Raw genomic sequence first — 16835 nt, 5'->3', positions numbered from 1 at the left:
ATAGCAGCCCTTAACACACACAAACTGTATTAATGCTTAATTTGTGCGTAGTATCATCAAAACCATATTTATACAACTTTTCCAATAAAATATGATGTATCGAAAAAATGTTGAAAAGTCTGTGAAAATACAAGTTAATTCATTATTTTCAAGTGCAGAAGTAACTGTAACCATCAGGTGAAGCAGAACGATATAAGTGGAGTGATTTTTCCAGAAACCTTACTGGTGTTTGTAAAGAACTGAATTAGAATCTAGATGGAAAAATAATCCTTTTGTATAATTTTATTTTCTAATGTTTTTGAAAAACATGGAAAAAAAGATATGGGTCTATAGTTATTAAAACAACATGGATCAGCTGCTTCAAACAGAGGAATAACCTTGGCAACTTTTAAAATCTTCTGCAACAACACCCGGTTTCAAAGATAAAGAAATGATGTGAGCAAGTGGCTGCAATTATTGACCGTTTCACCTGTTTGACAAGGAATGTAGAAATATTGTCATGACCAGCTCAGGATGTTTTTAGTTCATCAACTATGTCACTTATTTGTTGGATATTAGGGGCTGAAAAGAAGAGATATTTGGAAAATTCCCTGGAATAAAATCCAAACAAGGATTTTACCAGGACAAGCAGACTTTTCTTTCATTTATTAATAACCAGTATCAACAATAAAGTCATAACATTTTTGAGCTCTGTCAAATGGATTGTTTAGAAAAATTTTACCACCCAGTAAGGTAGTCTTTTCTCTTTTTTACTTTCTACGTGGTTTTAATATCTTTTGAACACCTCTTACATTTTTTTATTTTTATTTTTTTTGACAATCGAATGGAATGGATTTATTTATTTCTATAGGATTTATAAACACCATGGGTAAGAGGAGTAGGATTTTTTAGGCAATTTTTGCACACTTATTTTTCCTCGACAGCTTCAGTAAATTAACTGTAAACCAAGGCTTATTTTAGTCTTTCACTGTATTTCTTGGTAGGATCGTCAATCAGAAAACATTTATTAAGCCCAAATCAAATAAGTTTCATAAAATTTTCATATGCAAAATCAGCATTATTTTCCTCATAAATATCATCCCATGAAATACTGGCAAGCATGTATGGACAAACTTTTCAAACTCTTAAAATCTTTGATGATAGGGTCAGTAGGTGATAAATTACACCAACAATAACATTTTTACACAAGAGACACCAGAGAGCTAAAAACAACATATTCGCCCTCAACTCTATTTGACTTTAGAGAGATCATCCCAAATTTAAAATTCATAGTCACCATGAATAAAGAGAGATACTCCTCCTCCAGATCTAGTCTCTCTTATGTAGCGAACCAAATTGTAATTTGGTCATTTAAAGATTTCTCTAGAGTCATTTGTAAGCCATTTTTCTAATGAAGCAATAACAGGAAAAAAAAATGTCTTTGAGTGAAGATAAATAATGAATTAACTTGTCTTCGAACTGGGTCAGTCGATTTTCTTCATTAAATTTTCGGTTTGGTTTTGTGTTGCAAATTAAATTCTCCCAAGAATCATTTTACTCTGTCAAAATTGTTTATTTTGGAAGAACGAAAAATGTTAATCAGTTTGTGAGTCGAAGATTTACTCCTTTGCCAGAGTTGACTCCAGAGTCCCGAGTCATTGAAAAGATTTGTTTGCTATGAACAAATTGTTCGCCAGTCTTGCATCACTGACTGTTAGTAACCACAATAAATTAGGACAATTCTAAACTCTAAACACCAGCAGGAAAAATCAGGGAAGGATCGCTAGATGAACAGAGGGCAGCTTTACCATACTATGCCACGATTACATATAAAACAGCAAAAACGTACAATTACCCATTGAACTGTAGTTGTTGTACATCGATCTTTGTGTGAAACAAAAGGGCGTTTAGATCAGTGTTTTCCAACCTTTTACTTCCACAGCATGCTTTTTACAATAAAATATTCCCACAGCACACCACTATGAAGTTAACCACTACAAATGCCAAAAACATGTATAACTGTGCTTATTATTTTGGCCAAATAGTAGTGATGCAAGACTCACAAACGTTTCGTTTGTAGCAAACAAATCTTTTAAACGACTCGGGAGTTGCGAGTCATCAAAAAAGAGATCTTAAAAAATCGAATTCCGTCCATCAGATGAGATCTTCAATTTAAAAACTTTAAATAATTACTGAGGGCTAAATTAAAGGCCAAGGCAAAAAAGGTTGAGGCATTTGGTACAATTCATATTGAATATGACTTATTTATTTTGCTGTAATGCAAAGAGTAAATCATTTTGACAGAAATTAATATTCTTGTGCCAACTGATAGCCAAATGACTCTTCTGACTCTCGTTCACCAGAAGTCCTCCCTCGCCTGCTGTGCGTTACACTGACTGAATCAAACCAACTAAGAGTCGGAAAATCAAGCGACTCTTTTACTAAGTGACTCGTCAAGAACCAAATCTCAAAAAAGAGTCGAACCTATCATCTCTACGAGTCCTCACTCTTAGAGTGAAACTTGTTCTGAAGAACACAGAGCTGCCATTCTGGTTGGAACTGATAAAGTAGATTAATTTGTGCAGCAATTTTTATTTTGCAACACAACAGCGAATTTACATTCTTTGTTTTTTTAAATGGAATATGAAACATTTCCATGTCACGCATTGCAGGCTACTGCACTCCATTACAGTGGTTAAAAACACTGGTCTATAGCGCCATGGAAGTCGACGACACATGCAGAGTATATGGCAACATGGTTCTAGGTCAGTAGTGGTGGCCATGACGTCATAATATGGGAGGAGACTCGTCTGAAGGTTTTTTTGTACAGCTGTAGATTTTCCTTCAAAGGGTGAGAATGCTGTACGAGGCTGAGACGCGGTGTAGGGTGGGGGCGCGACAAGAAAGTGTAAGGTGTCGAGTGAAGCCTTGTTTGTTCTAAAAGAATCGGCCTCCAGTCAGGGTTGAAGCCCTCTGATGACCCTTGACCCTTGATGGCGTCAAAGGACTTCACACTGTGGTTTACACACACACACACACACACACACACACACACACATAATAGACAGTGTTCTCCAAAGAGAGAGAGAGACTGAAAATTTAGAGACTGAAGTTTTTGGTGCTGATGAATGACACATATATCTATTTGTTTTCTTGGAGACCAGCCCAGGGCTTTAAAACAAATAACTTTGGCTCTGAGGACATTCCTAAAATAAACAATGGACAGTAAAAAAAAAAAAAACTACACAAACAAAAAATAGAAACAGTAAAACCGTTGAGAGAATAAGGAATGGTCGTGTGAACTTTGCCCCAGTGACTTCATTTAAACATACTTATCCTTTGGACCAGGAGCCCAAGGTCATAGGTCGAACGGCAAAGGTGAAAAATAATCTCTTTCTTTTCTTTCCCTTCTTTCTCTCGGCGGACCATGGTGTGTTATCTCCTCCCCCCACTCCTCAGCGTGACAAGTGGAAGATGGAACAAATAGTGAGAGTAGTAAAACTGAAATATGAGGCCATGAAATCCACTCCAGGCGAAAGAAAATAAAATAAAAAGGAAAAAAAAAAACCTCATCAGCAGAACATTCATTTAAGAACCTTTCATAGAAATATTTTTCTTTATCGCTCTCTCCTCCCACTCATACTTTTCTTTTTTTTTTCTATTCTTTAGTTTATGCTTCAGTTCCTAATCCTACAGTGTCATTTTACTGTTATCACACCATAGATTGTCATAACTTAGTAAGTACTCAGTAATAATTTATCTTATTTGTCTTATTTTGTACATTTCTGAGATATTATTATATAAATTATATATATGTATATATAAATTGTATATATGAAAATTTACTTTGGCGGAATAAACACATTTTAAGTAAGTTAGTAAGTAAGTAAGTAAATCCTTATTCATATAACAGAAAAAAAACAGTTCCATAGTGCTTCACAAGTAGTCAGGGGCTTACAGGAGAGACACAGAGAAAAGAATGAAACCAAAACAGTGTAAGAAGAAAAAGCAAAACCTAGGTAAAGTAATGGATGGGGCTGGAACTCTAAAATCCTTTTGATTTGAGATTGGAGTGAGGGATACAATATTTTTCAAGTGGATTGTGAAGTTGTCCTTGAGCTTTTCAACACCACGTCTAATCACAGCTGTTTTACTCGCTGTGTAGATTCCATCGGTACGGCTACAGGCGACATGTGATGCAGAGCAGATTTACAACGCTCTTCATAGATGTGTTCCATCCGTTTATTCTTATTTTCCTTCCTCATTTCTCCACAATCCCTAAGATCCCACTTGTTCCAACTGGCCCCCAGGCATCGAATAAAAGGTCTTCCTCAGGTCCCTCCCAACATGGCCGCTGCACAGCTGTTAACTTAGTAGTGTACAAGGGCCCTGTTTTATAGAGAATAGAGCATGATATGGAAAATACAATTATTTTAATATGTATCACTTAAATTTTGTTTTCCTCCAGTAAGCTAATTTGATACACATGTACCTCAGAATCAGAATCAGTTTATTTGGCCTTAACAATAAAAAAATAAAAAAATCCTCAACTGTCTGAAAGATTATGAAATAATGACATTAAATTAAAGACATTTATTTTCTTAACTAAATAATGAAGAGAAAATAGCCAAATGTACAAAGCAATAGTTATTTTCTTTCCAAATATACAAAGAACCTGCCAAATAAAACAACAAATATAACCAAATAAAATAACCAAATAAAAATAAATAACCGAATAGTAAAACTAAAATAGTCAAATATACAAATAAAGAGCCAAATAATAAACCAAAATAGCCACATATACTAAGAAATAGCCAAACAAAGAAATAAAAATAGCCAATTATACAAATGAACAGCTAAATTAGTAAACAACAAAAGCCAAAAAATATTACAAAAAATATTCAGAATATAAAAAAGCAATTCTATGCACAGGATCTCTTAAAATGGCTGGGGGTATACAGTAAATTAAGAGTATCGATGTATTTGTACATAGATATATTGTATGAGATACCTTACAGAGAACAGCGTCCACTCATTTTACATTCTATAAAACAACAATGTTCTACTTCCAAAAATGTTCCAAAACCTTCACGATCAAGAGCAACTTCACCAGCAATAACGTTACACATCAGAATAAACAAATGTTTATGTTCATGTTTCTACACATTCGTCTTGGCATGTATCCGTGATCGACAGGAGATTTTCTGGTTCAGAAAAAAAGCTATTTCATAACACACAGTGGCGCGGTACAAGACCTTGATATAAAGGGGATGTATCTCTGTTGCCATGGCAACACTTTCTCTGTTATGTCCAGTAGTAAAGAGCTGATGTGTGTAAAATGAGTGAAAATTCCCATGGCGTAACCCGCTCCGCGTGCACGGGGTCGATAGTTATTTCAGTTCCAATATGTTCTAAATCCACTAAATCTACCACAACCTCCTTCAGTGATTATTTTTCTAAACTAAACTGAAATCAACACAATGCAGTTGTGATTGGTGCATGGCAGAAAGCAGTTCCACTACTTTAGAGGGAAGCTCTGTAGCATTAGAATAATGGGATGGATGGATGCATGGATTGATGAAAGAAAATGGAAAAGAGGAAAATCATAGATAACAAGATAAGAGAATTAGACGGGGGGAAATTTAAGCTTATGCCTGTGTAGATGACTACAGGCCTTCTCCCAAAAAGCTTAGAGTTTGGACTCCCACACAAAGACAGACAGACAGACAGACACACACACACACACACACACACACACACACACATGCACACACAGTAAATCCTCACTGATATGGAATCTGTCAGGACAAAATCATTTGGGTAATAGTGATAGATTGATTTTTGATTTTTTTACTGTAGATATTGATTCACGAGTCCTGGGTCTATATTCACAAATTCTAATGTCCAAAAATAAAAAAGATGGTAAAAAAGTATATGAACAATATATATACAGTGTGTGTATATATATATACAATACTCACAAAACGTTAGGGATATTTGGCTTTCGGGTGAAATTTATGGAAAATGTAAAAAGTTTACGCTACAGTGATATTATATCATGAAAGTAGGGCATTTAAGTAGAAGCACGCAATGGTGATTTCCTCACCTCAAACAATTTATTGAAAAAAAAGCCAAAACAGTGGTGGGTTTACCACAACAAAAAATTTCAATGTCAATAACTTGTCATGTGCCCTTGAGCATCAATTACAGCTTGACAACTACGTCTCATGCTGTGCACAAGTCGATTTATTGTCTGCTGAGGCCTGGCCCCCCACTCTTCTTGAAGGGCGGCCCTTAGGTCAATGAGGCTCTGGGGCACAGAGTTACGAGCCTCTGCACGTCGACTCAGCTGATCAGGTCTGGAGAAAGTGCAGGCCACTCCATTTGAGGTACCCCAGTCTCCAGCAGCCGTTCCCTAATGATATGACCTCGATGAGCTGGAGCATTGTCGTCCATGAAGATGAAATGAGGCCTGTGTTGTTCATGCAGGGGCACAATGACTGGATTAATGATGTAATTCAGGTAGTATGGGCTTGTCACTGTACCATTCACAAAGTGTAGGGCAGTTCTGTATTGACTAGACACACCTGCCCACACTGTAACACCACCACCACCAAAGGCTCGTCTGGTGACAACAGTGGCTGATGCATAGCGCTCTCCTTGACGTCTCCAACATCGTTGGCGGCATCATTTCTGCTCAACGTGAATCGACTTTCATCAGAGAACAGCACTGAGGCCACTGGTCCCTCGTCCAGCGTAAATGCTCCCTGGCCCATGCAAGACAATGATGCCTGTGCCTGGTGGTGTGGTCAGGTACCCTTGCAGGTCGTCTAGCACGCAGACCACGCTGATGTAAACGGTTTTGAATGGTCTGATGTGACACTTGGGTGCCTCTCACCTCCCTTAAATGGAGTTGAGTGGCATCATCATCCGGTTCCGCAGGGCACTGTCCACAATGAAGCGGTCATCAGTGTGGGATGTGGCCAAAGGACGTCCACTTCTATGCCTTTCTGTGACTCTTCCAGTCTCTCTGTATCTCTGTTGCAACCTGCTGATGACACTCTGTGACACTCTAAGCTCAGTGGCCACTTCCCTCTGAGAACATCCTGTTTGAAGCCACACAATGGCGAGGTCCTGTTGATCAGTTGTTAGGTGTCGTCTTGGTCTCATGATGTCAAAATGTGAACAGCATGATGAAGAGGACTGTTTAAATACCAATTCTAATTGAACCAGGAAATGTATTGCTCGATTCATGGATCAAACACCTGTTGTGAATTTTGTCGTTCAGCTCCTTGTGAGAGAACAGCAAGTTGTGCAAAAAGTACTGAAACATTGAACAGTTGGACATGTGCATTCAAAAGTTTAGAGAAGATCAAATTAAGTTCACCTGTAGTATATATAAAAAACACTGACAATTGAAGTGAATAACATTGTTCATCTTGTTTCAATAGCACTTGTCAAGGGGTGGGATATATTGGCAGCAAGTGAACAGTCACTTCTTGAAGTTTATTTTTTTATTTTTTTATTATTATTATTTTTTTAACCTGTGTGTGTGTGTGTGTGTGTGTGTGTGTGTGTGTGTGTGTGTGTGTGTGTGTGTGTGTGTGTGTGTGTGTGTGTGTGTGTGTGTGTGTGTGTGTGTGTGTGTGTGTGTGTGTGTGTGTGTGTGTGTTTGTGTGTGTGTGAGAGAGATGTGTCCACCAGTGAGTGTACATGACTTATCCCCATTGGTACTGGTGTAGAAGGTCGGTATTATGTCGTGGTGCCTCCAAGCAGTGGAAAGAGCCCCGAGGCCCCCGAACTCCGCAGCCTTGTAGACACCCCATAGCTGCAGGAAAGCCCCAAGCACCCTGCCCTGCGGCCACAGAAGACCCCCAGAGAAGCCAGAGGGCCGTGGAGCAACCCTCACGCCCAGACTCGAGGAGCATTACCCAGTCCCAGGGAGCACGAGGAGATCCCGCGCCCCAGGGGAGCACACATACAACCAATCACTAGGTGCAGGCGCAAGATGCAGCCGCAGGTAAAGAACCCGGGCTGCGGGCGCCAGGCACAAACCGCAGGCCCGGATCCCGGCCCCAGGGCGACAGACCGACACCCCACCCAAACCACCCGCCCCGCAGGCAAGCCAGCAGGACTCCCATGCCCACCCACGCCTTGCGTAAGGGCGAGGCCCACCCCACCGCAGCCGACCAGATGCCCCACCCGGCGTGAGCGCCGAGTACCCATACATGTAGCAGAGTGTGCTCAGCGCGGGGCACCGTCAGTTGTTGAAGTTGATGTGTTGGAAGCAGGAAAAATGGGCAGGTGTAGGGATCTGAGCATCTGGTCCGATCCCACAGAAGAGCTACTTTAGCACAAATTGCTGAAAAAGTTAATGCTGGCTGTGATAGAAGGTGTCAGAACACACAGTGCTTAGCAACTTGCGACGTATCGGGCTTTGTAGCCGCAGACCGGTCACAGTTCCCATGCTGACCCCTGTCCACCACCGAAAGCGGCTACAATGGGCATGTGAGCAGCAGAACTGGACCATGGACCAATGGAAGAAGGTGGCCTGGTCTGATGAATCACATTTTCTTCTACATCATGTGGATGATGGGGGTTAGGGTTCGATCCGATCAAGTCAGTATTGGTATCGGTCGAATATCGGGGGAAAAAAGTATAATCCAATCCATTATCAGACCTGCCAGCCTGCACGCATTTTGTGTACCAACTACGCAATTCTTAGTCAAAATACGCAGGTACGAAACTGCCAGCTGAAACTACTAACTAAAAAAAAAAATAATGATTTAAAAAATATTTTATATATATATATATATATATATATAAATATATAAATAATTGTTTATTTTAATTACGGAAAACAATACCATATATTTATTGGGTATTTAATCTACATCGCTTGAATTGGACCAGATGCTACGACCTGTCGTTCTGTAAGTCCTCCCCCTCCTCTCACTCAACGTCCACTGATACTCAGCGCACTGAGCGGTACTTTATTATCCACCGAGGTGTAACGCTGCATTGTGATGTACAATGGGAAGTGGTAGAGTTATAATAAAGCACAAAAATGTGACAGTAATGTTTACATATAAAACTTGAGATGCACCGATCGATCGACCATGACCGGAAATGCTTGGTTTTCAACGGCCGATCAATTTTCAGATTCCGTGCCAGTCGATTTTACACGCCCGATAATGTGCTTATGTACTCGTACTTGTTAAAGTGCTCCTATACTCAAACTCGATACCAGCGTGATATAACGTAGTTGTGTAGTTGACATTCAAAAAAAAGAGCCAAAGAAAGAAAATATCTGTTGCTTGGCGGTACTTTAAGGTAAACAAAGAGATTAGATATAGAAGATTAGATATATTATTTATCACCTGACAATATTCCTAAGTGGTGCAAACTGCATTTATACGCTGTCACAGCGGAGCTCCACTCTTGATGAAAAGTTTCACTCTTTTTTTGAGACTTCATCCTGACGAGTCACTCAGTAAAATTTGATTTGATTCACTTGGTTTAACGCACCGAAGGTATTTTTATATTTTTTCGTTCACTGGAAGTCCTCCTTCATTGGAAGGAGGACTTCCAATGAACGAAAGCGAGAAGAGTCGGCCATTTATTTCAGTTGTTAATTTTTTTGTAATGGTTGCAATTTATTTGCAAAGTACCATATAAATATAATATAAATGTAAATTTGCACTTAAGGTGAAAGAGACTTTCATTTGAAGTTTGAACTGGACATTTCCATGTTAGTTATATTTTGGGTCCTACTAAAACTCAGTGAGAGTTACAGGTTGTACATTATACTGAAACTTTGTGACCATCACATATTCACTTTTACTCAGTGAAAATCACTGACTGTTCCATGTTATATTCTATTTTATTGGAACTCAGGGACAGTTTCATGTTCTATTATTGTTCCACAGTGAATAATAAACAATAATAAACAGTGTCTAAATCGGCGATCTCACTATTGTGGTAACTGAAAATTGCAGTGGTAGTTTGTATGTGCAGCTGGTATATCACGTGAGGGTGATCAGATCACGGGATGTATTTGTCGTTGACGTACAGCAGATCAGAAATCTAGTCGGTAATCATGTTCGGTAACTTTACGAGGTGATGCATTTCAAGGGATATATATCTGAATTAGATAAATTACTATATTTTCTTAGCCGTGGTAAGTAGTACGGTGTGAATGACTGATGGTGTCATTTAGCTGCAGTAACAAATACCACAGAGACTCCCTGTTACACTATTGTGGTACTCAGAATACTTCCCCAAGGTTGGCAGGTCTGCATTAGCTGAAACAATCACATACATTTTTAACTACACTTTGAGCGACATGGCATTAAGAGAAATGTGTCACAACCTGCACCAAGGCCAGTGCACACTCCTCTATGGAACACAGGGAAGCAGCGGAGATCTTAACACCGTGCTTCCCTGTCAACCTGGTGAGGTCCGACATCACTACGCACCTGCTGTGTAGCAGACGAATGTGATCAGTCAGTGGATAAAAATAAAAATTAGCTCTTAACAATAAAACCTCCTCCGCTGGCTTTCATTTTCATTTTGTTCTGATTTTAGGTTGAACCCAAAGAATCGCTCCAGCATCCCGAGCAGGTGAGAACGTCACCCCTTTCACCCCCTTTACTCCTTCACCCCCTTCACCTCGGCACCACTTTCTGAAGCTCTGCACCTATTTGATCCAAGTGATGTGTGACTGATTAGTGACTGTGTGTGTGTGTGTGTGTGTGTGTGTGTGTGTGTGTGTGTGTGTGTGTGTGTGTGTGTGTGTGTGTGTGTGTGTGTGTGTGTGTGTGTGTGTGTGTGTGTGTGTGTGTGTGTGTGTGTGTGTGTGTCTGTGTCTGTGTGTGTCTGTGTGTGTGTCTGTGTCTGTGTTTTCCAGTGCTGCCTCTCCGAGCCCCTCGTCGCCCCGTTCCCCCTCGTGGCCGATGTTCTCGGCTCCGTCCAGCCCTCAGCCGACCTCCTCCGCCTCCAGCGACTCCTCCCCCGTCAGGTAGACCCCACTGAGTGACCTTTATTTATTTTGGTGGCAAAACGTGAACTGGATGTTCTTTATAGAAAGACCCCTAGTGGAAAGCATTACTATAAAACAAGTGTTTATCAGCCTTTTTTCTGCCACAGCACACTTTTTACAATGTTTCGGCACTATACCACGATCGTGTTAATCACTTTAAATGTCAGAAACACATAGAACTGTGCCTTTAATTATGTCCTACTAATAGTGAGGCCTGACTCACAAACAATTTGTTTATAGCGAACCACTCTTTTAAATTAAAATTGAACGACTCTCTACACTTTACACATACTGAGAGACTCCTGTTGAACCAAATCTCACAAAAAAGCTGAACCTTTTATCACTACTAATAGTTCTCACTTTCAGAGTGAAACATGTTCTAACAGAGCTGCTAATCTGGCTGGAAACGATATATTAGTGTAGCCTTGCAATTTTGATCTTGCAACACAAGAGCTGATTTCCATTATTCCCATCCATCCCATGTCTCTCTGCCCTCCTAGCATCACAGGGAGAAAGGCTCGAGCGCTGTACGCCTGCAAGGCCGAACACAACTCAGAGCTGTCCTTCATCGCCGGGACCCTCTTTGAGAACGGTGAGTCCATCTTTTAAGGGTGAAGATTCATTTCACTGTAATATTCTTTATAAAGTGTTTTTTATTAAAGTTTTCCATCAGAAAAGAACTATCTAAAGCAATACCCTGTGACCGTCCCTCATCTTTACTTTTGTTTTTTTTCTAACCTGTGCTGTCAGCATGCTGGGCATACAACACAGAGTATTTGTATGCCATTGCATCTATGACAGAGTTAGTCTGCAAGTGCAGTTCAAGTTCTCACTTATCCCAATTGGTTCTGGTGTCTAAGGTCGGTATTATGTTGTGGCACCTCCAAGGAGTGGAAAGGGCTTCGAAGCCACCCCTGAGGCCCACAGTGGCATAGCGCTGCAGCGACAGAAGACCCCCCTGACCCCAGAGAGGCTGGAAGCCCACGGAGCAACCCCCACGCCCGGCCCCGAGAAGCATAACCCAGTCCCAGGGAGCACGAGGAGGCCCCGCACCCCTGAGGCACACACATACAACCAACCCCCAAGTGCAGGCACAAGACGCAGGCACAGAACCCAGGCACAGAACCCAGGCACAGAACCCAGGCACAGAACCCAGGCACAGAACCCAGGCACAGAACCCAGGCACAGAACCCAGGCACAGGCGCAGAACCCAGGCTGCAGGTGCCAGCCACAGGCCCAGGCCTGCTGCCAGGCCCCAATCCACATGGGGGTCTCACCGGCTCTCCCCATGCCCCCCTGCTTTTCACAACATATAAACCTACGAAATATGAAGCTTTTATTACTAAAGGCCCAGTTGTTGTGCTTAACTGCATCACTATACAGTCTATACTTATTTATATACAGGGGTGCACATAACTGGTGCATAGGTGCAATCGCGTGACCAAAATCAGAAATGCGCGATGGAAACTGTTTCGCACATTGAATACCAAAACAGTGATTACAAAAAAATATAAAACTATTTGCTTATCTCCTGACAAATGCCAAATAGGTTTGACTGCGTATCTACCGCTGTGACCACAGCAGAGCGTCTGCTCTGGTATTTTGTTGCTTGTAGTGCACAAGTTCCGCTCGTGATGAAAGGTTTCGACTTTTTTTTGAGAGTCGGTTCTTGACAACTTACTGAGTAAAAAGAGTTGTTTGATTTGATTCAGTTGGTAACGCATCCCAGAGTGCATCCAGACTACTGAAAAATTTAAAGATTTGTTTCGTTCGCCAGACTTGCGTCACTAAGTTCCATGCGGCTGCAGAACAAATTCCAAAGTGAATCAAAATGAATGTCAGTGATTTTTATTTTAATCCACTTGGTCTACCCTGATTTAATGAAATACAGTACAGTATGTTGATAAAATTATCAACATACTGAAATGAACATACTTAAAGTATACTTTCAGTCAAACATGCAGACATGAAAGCAAATATTTCCATGAAAATACAATTGTTTGTTTACTAATCCTTTGAATTGTCTTGCATTTATGGATCACTGTACTTAGGGTATACTCGCAATGGGACATCCGGGAAAATGATATTGCCGAACTTTCACAAAATGTTATTATCATATTAGAATCACAATTAGGAAAAAAGGAGCAAATATTCAGTATTCTACAATATAAAATAAAAAAGCTTACTACCAATAATAATTTGACACCTAGCAGTTATCTTGGTGTATCTTGATTTCTGTGTGTATATATACTACATATATATATATCATTTTTATTTATTTTTTTGCCGTGTAAAGGGTGAGTACCAAACAACCTCTCCTGGTAACTAGACCAAAAAAGCTATGTGCACCCCTGCTTATGCTGTATACCTACTTATATATACAGTTTATACTTATATCTGCTCTTGAATCAAAAACCCACGTTCGCCCATCTTTAAAATAAATGAACCTTTCAGTATTTTGAATTATTTCTTAGAATTATTCAGTTAAAATATAAGCCTGTGACGTATTGGTTTCATTCATGTCCTTGCTCAGGGGATTTCCATATAGTAAATGCAGGAAAATAAAAGAGAGCCATATTGGTATTGGCCTTGTTTAGCGCTGTCTAAGTGTCTTTACATCCGTTTTATTCCTCTGAGGCTCATTTAGCAGTTTAATGTGACACTGAAAGGGAATATTTAAATGAATAGTTATGATATTATGATAGGATCATGTCATTAATATCATTACCTTTACAGTGTAGTTGCTTTGATGGCTTCCTAGCACAGTGTTCTTCAGCCACTGTGCTAGGTGTGCCATGAATACATTTCAAACTCCACTTGTGTTACAAGATCAAAATTGCAAGGCAGTAAAACGAGTTGTTAACATTTTCGTCTCATTTTTCATTTGGTTCAGTTGGTGTAACACACGTTGAGTGAAGGAGGACTTGGTGTGAACAATGACCGAGAGTCGGTTTGGCTCTGAGTGAATATAATTCTCACAAAACTCATGTATGTATTTGGTGAAATCAATATGAATTATGCCAAATGCATTGTCCTGTTTTTCCTTGAACTTTACATCAGTCCTCAGCATATATTTTCAGTTTGTGAGTTGACTGGCTTGCCCGCCCAAGTTATTTAAATGATTTTTTTCGCTAGGAACAAATCGTTTGTGAGTCTAGCATCACTACTAGTAGAATATAATAGTAATCACATTTCTAAATGTTTGCGACATTTTTAGTAGTTAACAGGGGAGTGGTGTCGCCACGGGATTATTCACATGTGAAAGGTTGTTGGCAGATGTCTCATATTTCCACCTCCCTCCACCTCATTTCTCTCTCTCTCTCTCTCTCTCTCTCTCTCTCTCTCTCTCCTCAGTCCATCCTTCCAGGGAGCCGGGCTGGTTGGAGGGGAGTCTGGATGGCAGGATGGGTCTGATCCCAGAGAACTACGTGGAGTTTGTCTGAACCCAGAGTGGAAAGAGCGCCGAACAAAACAAAGATGAGATAGAAGGGGACAGACTGGAAGGCTTGATGTGAAATGGCTTTAACGTGAATGAAAAAAAATGAAAAGTTTTTTTTCTTCCAGTTGTAGGGCAGCACATGTACTATCAGTGATGAGAGGATGAAGGAAATTGATATCAAATAGATTTTTTTTTTATGAATTGTGGAAAATGGGCCAAAAGGCTAAATTAGCTCAAATTCAAATTAGAAAATCCATACATGGAACCAGACGTGATCAGTGCATCATGAGATGTCACGATGAATGTTAAAATACATTTCAGGGGTATATCAAAATCAGGAAATAATTGGAAAATAATTGAACGAAGTCCAGATTTTGGTGGCATATCAAGCTCAGAGTTTAATGTCAGTTCAGTGTGGCTACATAACCTAAAATCGAAATACAAAACTAAACAAAAAAACACAGTGTTGATACTATGACGTGAATTAAAAAGCTTAAAGATGATATAGTTTAAAAAATTGCTCAAAGTTGAAAAATATAGTCAAGTACCAACTATAAGAACATTTTTAATTAAATTCATATATCAATGAAAATAGTTCCCAATCTCCTCTACCCCTCTGATTTGGCTCATATCTAGTTCACGTGACCTACATTTTCTGGTAAATTTCAGAAATGTTTTTGTGCAATATTGGCTTGTGGGTAGTACCCATGGCGCCCTACAACTTTTTATGCGCAAATTCTGAAAGAATTTCAATGACATTAAAGGTATTTTTTACCTCACTAAGCTACTACATTAAGCCTTTTTAGAAAGTTCCACATGTGCCCTTCATTAATTACATCAACCCATTCGATACAATATACAAGGCCTTATATATTGTGTATTTTATGATGGTCCTTGTATATCTTAATAGAGCCACACATGGATTGGATTGATTTAACATTAGCGTCTGGAACGAGTCCCAAGTTTGAAATCATAGGTTTGGACTTACTGGAGGGGACTGGAATTAAACACACAAAAAAGTATATATATATATATATATATATATATATATATATATATATATATACACACACACACACACACACTCACACACACACACTGTATATGTATGTATTGTATAACAAACTAAAAACGCAGTAACAGCATGGCGGGCCACTTGAAGTTGCACTGGAAAATGACAAACACACACACACACACATACAAACACACACACACACTCAGCTGTTATTGGACAGGACGATGTGGTCATAAACCTGGAATGTTTGGGTGTGTGTGTGAGAGAGAGAGAGTGAGAGAGCAAGAGAACTAGAGAGAGGGCAGCTGAGGTTTTGACAGTGAGGGTTTTTGTTTTTATTATATATATTTTTTTATAAATGCACTGTCAACTTTTTGTTTTCGAATTCCCACAGCAATGGACATAAACTGAAATAAATCACTTAATAAATAAATACATTAGGACTAGTTTTACAATAAGGGGATGGAAGCTTTTTTTTTAGTTTTTCCAAGAGCTTGGATAATTTATTTTGGTGTGTTGGTGAGCGCGATTCTCAGAAATAATCAAAGCTGAGATGAAATTTAAACACTGTGAATGAAGCTCTATTAAAAAAAAATTGTTTCAATCTCTACACAAATCAGACCCAGGGAGGTTTCCAGACGATAAATTGATATTCGCATTTAGTGACTTTTTCAGCAGGAATCACGAAAGGAAAAGGAAAAAAAAACGCAAATACGTATATATTGTCTTTGAATTAATAAACATATGACCAAAATAATTAAACAAAATTGCGCCTTATCTCATCATATATGAGCTTTGTATTATTTGAGGGAGTTTTATAAAAAAAAAAAAAAAAACGTCCACCTAGAACTGCTGTTTTTTTTTCATTCAAGCCATTGACTTAGTTGGGAGCTCAGTGGGAGTTCAATGGGAATTAAATGGGAGTTAAATGAGAGTGCAGTGGGAGTTCAATAGGAGTAAAATGGGAGTTCAATGGACCTGGTTCCCGAGGAAACAGCTTTAAATGAATCACGGTAGCGTTGGTGATTTAATGATCACTCGCAAAGTCATTATCTATGTATTACAATTATTTAAAAGTGACACACTATTTACCGGTGATATGGTGAGTAAAATGAGAACTTTTAAATAGAGGAAAGAGGAGTAATTGGGTTTGATGGAGGAGGGAAAAAACCCCAATATATATATATATATATTACCAGAATTAATATGTTCCTTTTTTTCTTTTTTTTGTAATAGAGAGGGATTGACAGGCACTCGTCAAATGTGAACAGTGCACTCCATGTTTTTAAATGATTTTTATTCAGGGCTCTTGTGAACGTCCTCATATCCTGTGTTTTTGTTACCTTTGAACTTAATTACCA

At 39.3% G+C, this 16835-nt stretch overlaps 1 protein-coding gene across 1 annotated transcript in view; it reads left to right on the top strand.

The window, feature by feature from the left end:
- The window catches only part of LOC307239676 (rho GTPase-activating protein 26-like), a 116012-nt gene extending 100550 nt beyond the window's left edge, over positions 1–15462 (top strand). Inside the window, exons 21-24 of the mRNA XM_080013189.1 lie at positions 10567–10602; positions 10889–10999; positions 11521–11612; positions 14375–15462. Of these exons, the coding sequence (XP_079869315.1) occupies positions 10567–10602; positions 10889–10999; positions 11521–11612; positions 14375–14463 (328 nt within the window). The 3' untranslated portion in view covers positions 14464–15462. The remainder of the gene's footprint in view (positions 1–10566; positions 10603–10888; positions 11000–11520; positions 11613–14374) is intronic.
- Positions 15463–16835: the final 1373 nt, after the last annotated feature.

The sequence above is a fragment of the Zeus faber genome (genome assembly GCF_960531495.2).
Source record: "Zeus faber genome assembly, chromosome: 14".
NCBI classification, from domain to species: Eukaryota; Metazoa; Chordata; class Actinopteri; order Zeiformes; family Zeidae; genus Zeus; species Zeus faber.
This window is presented reverse-complemented; position numbering and strand designations above follow the sequence as displayed.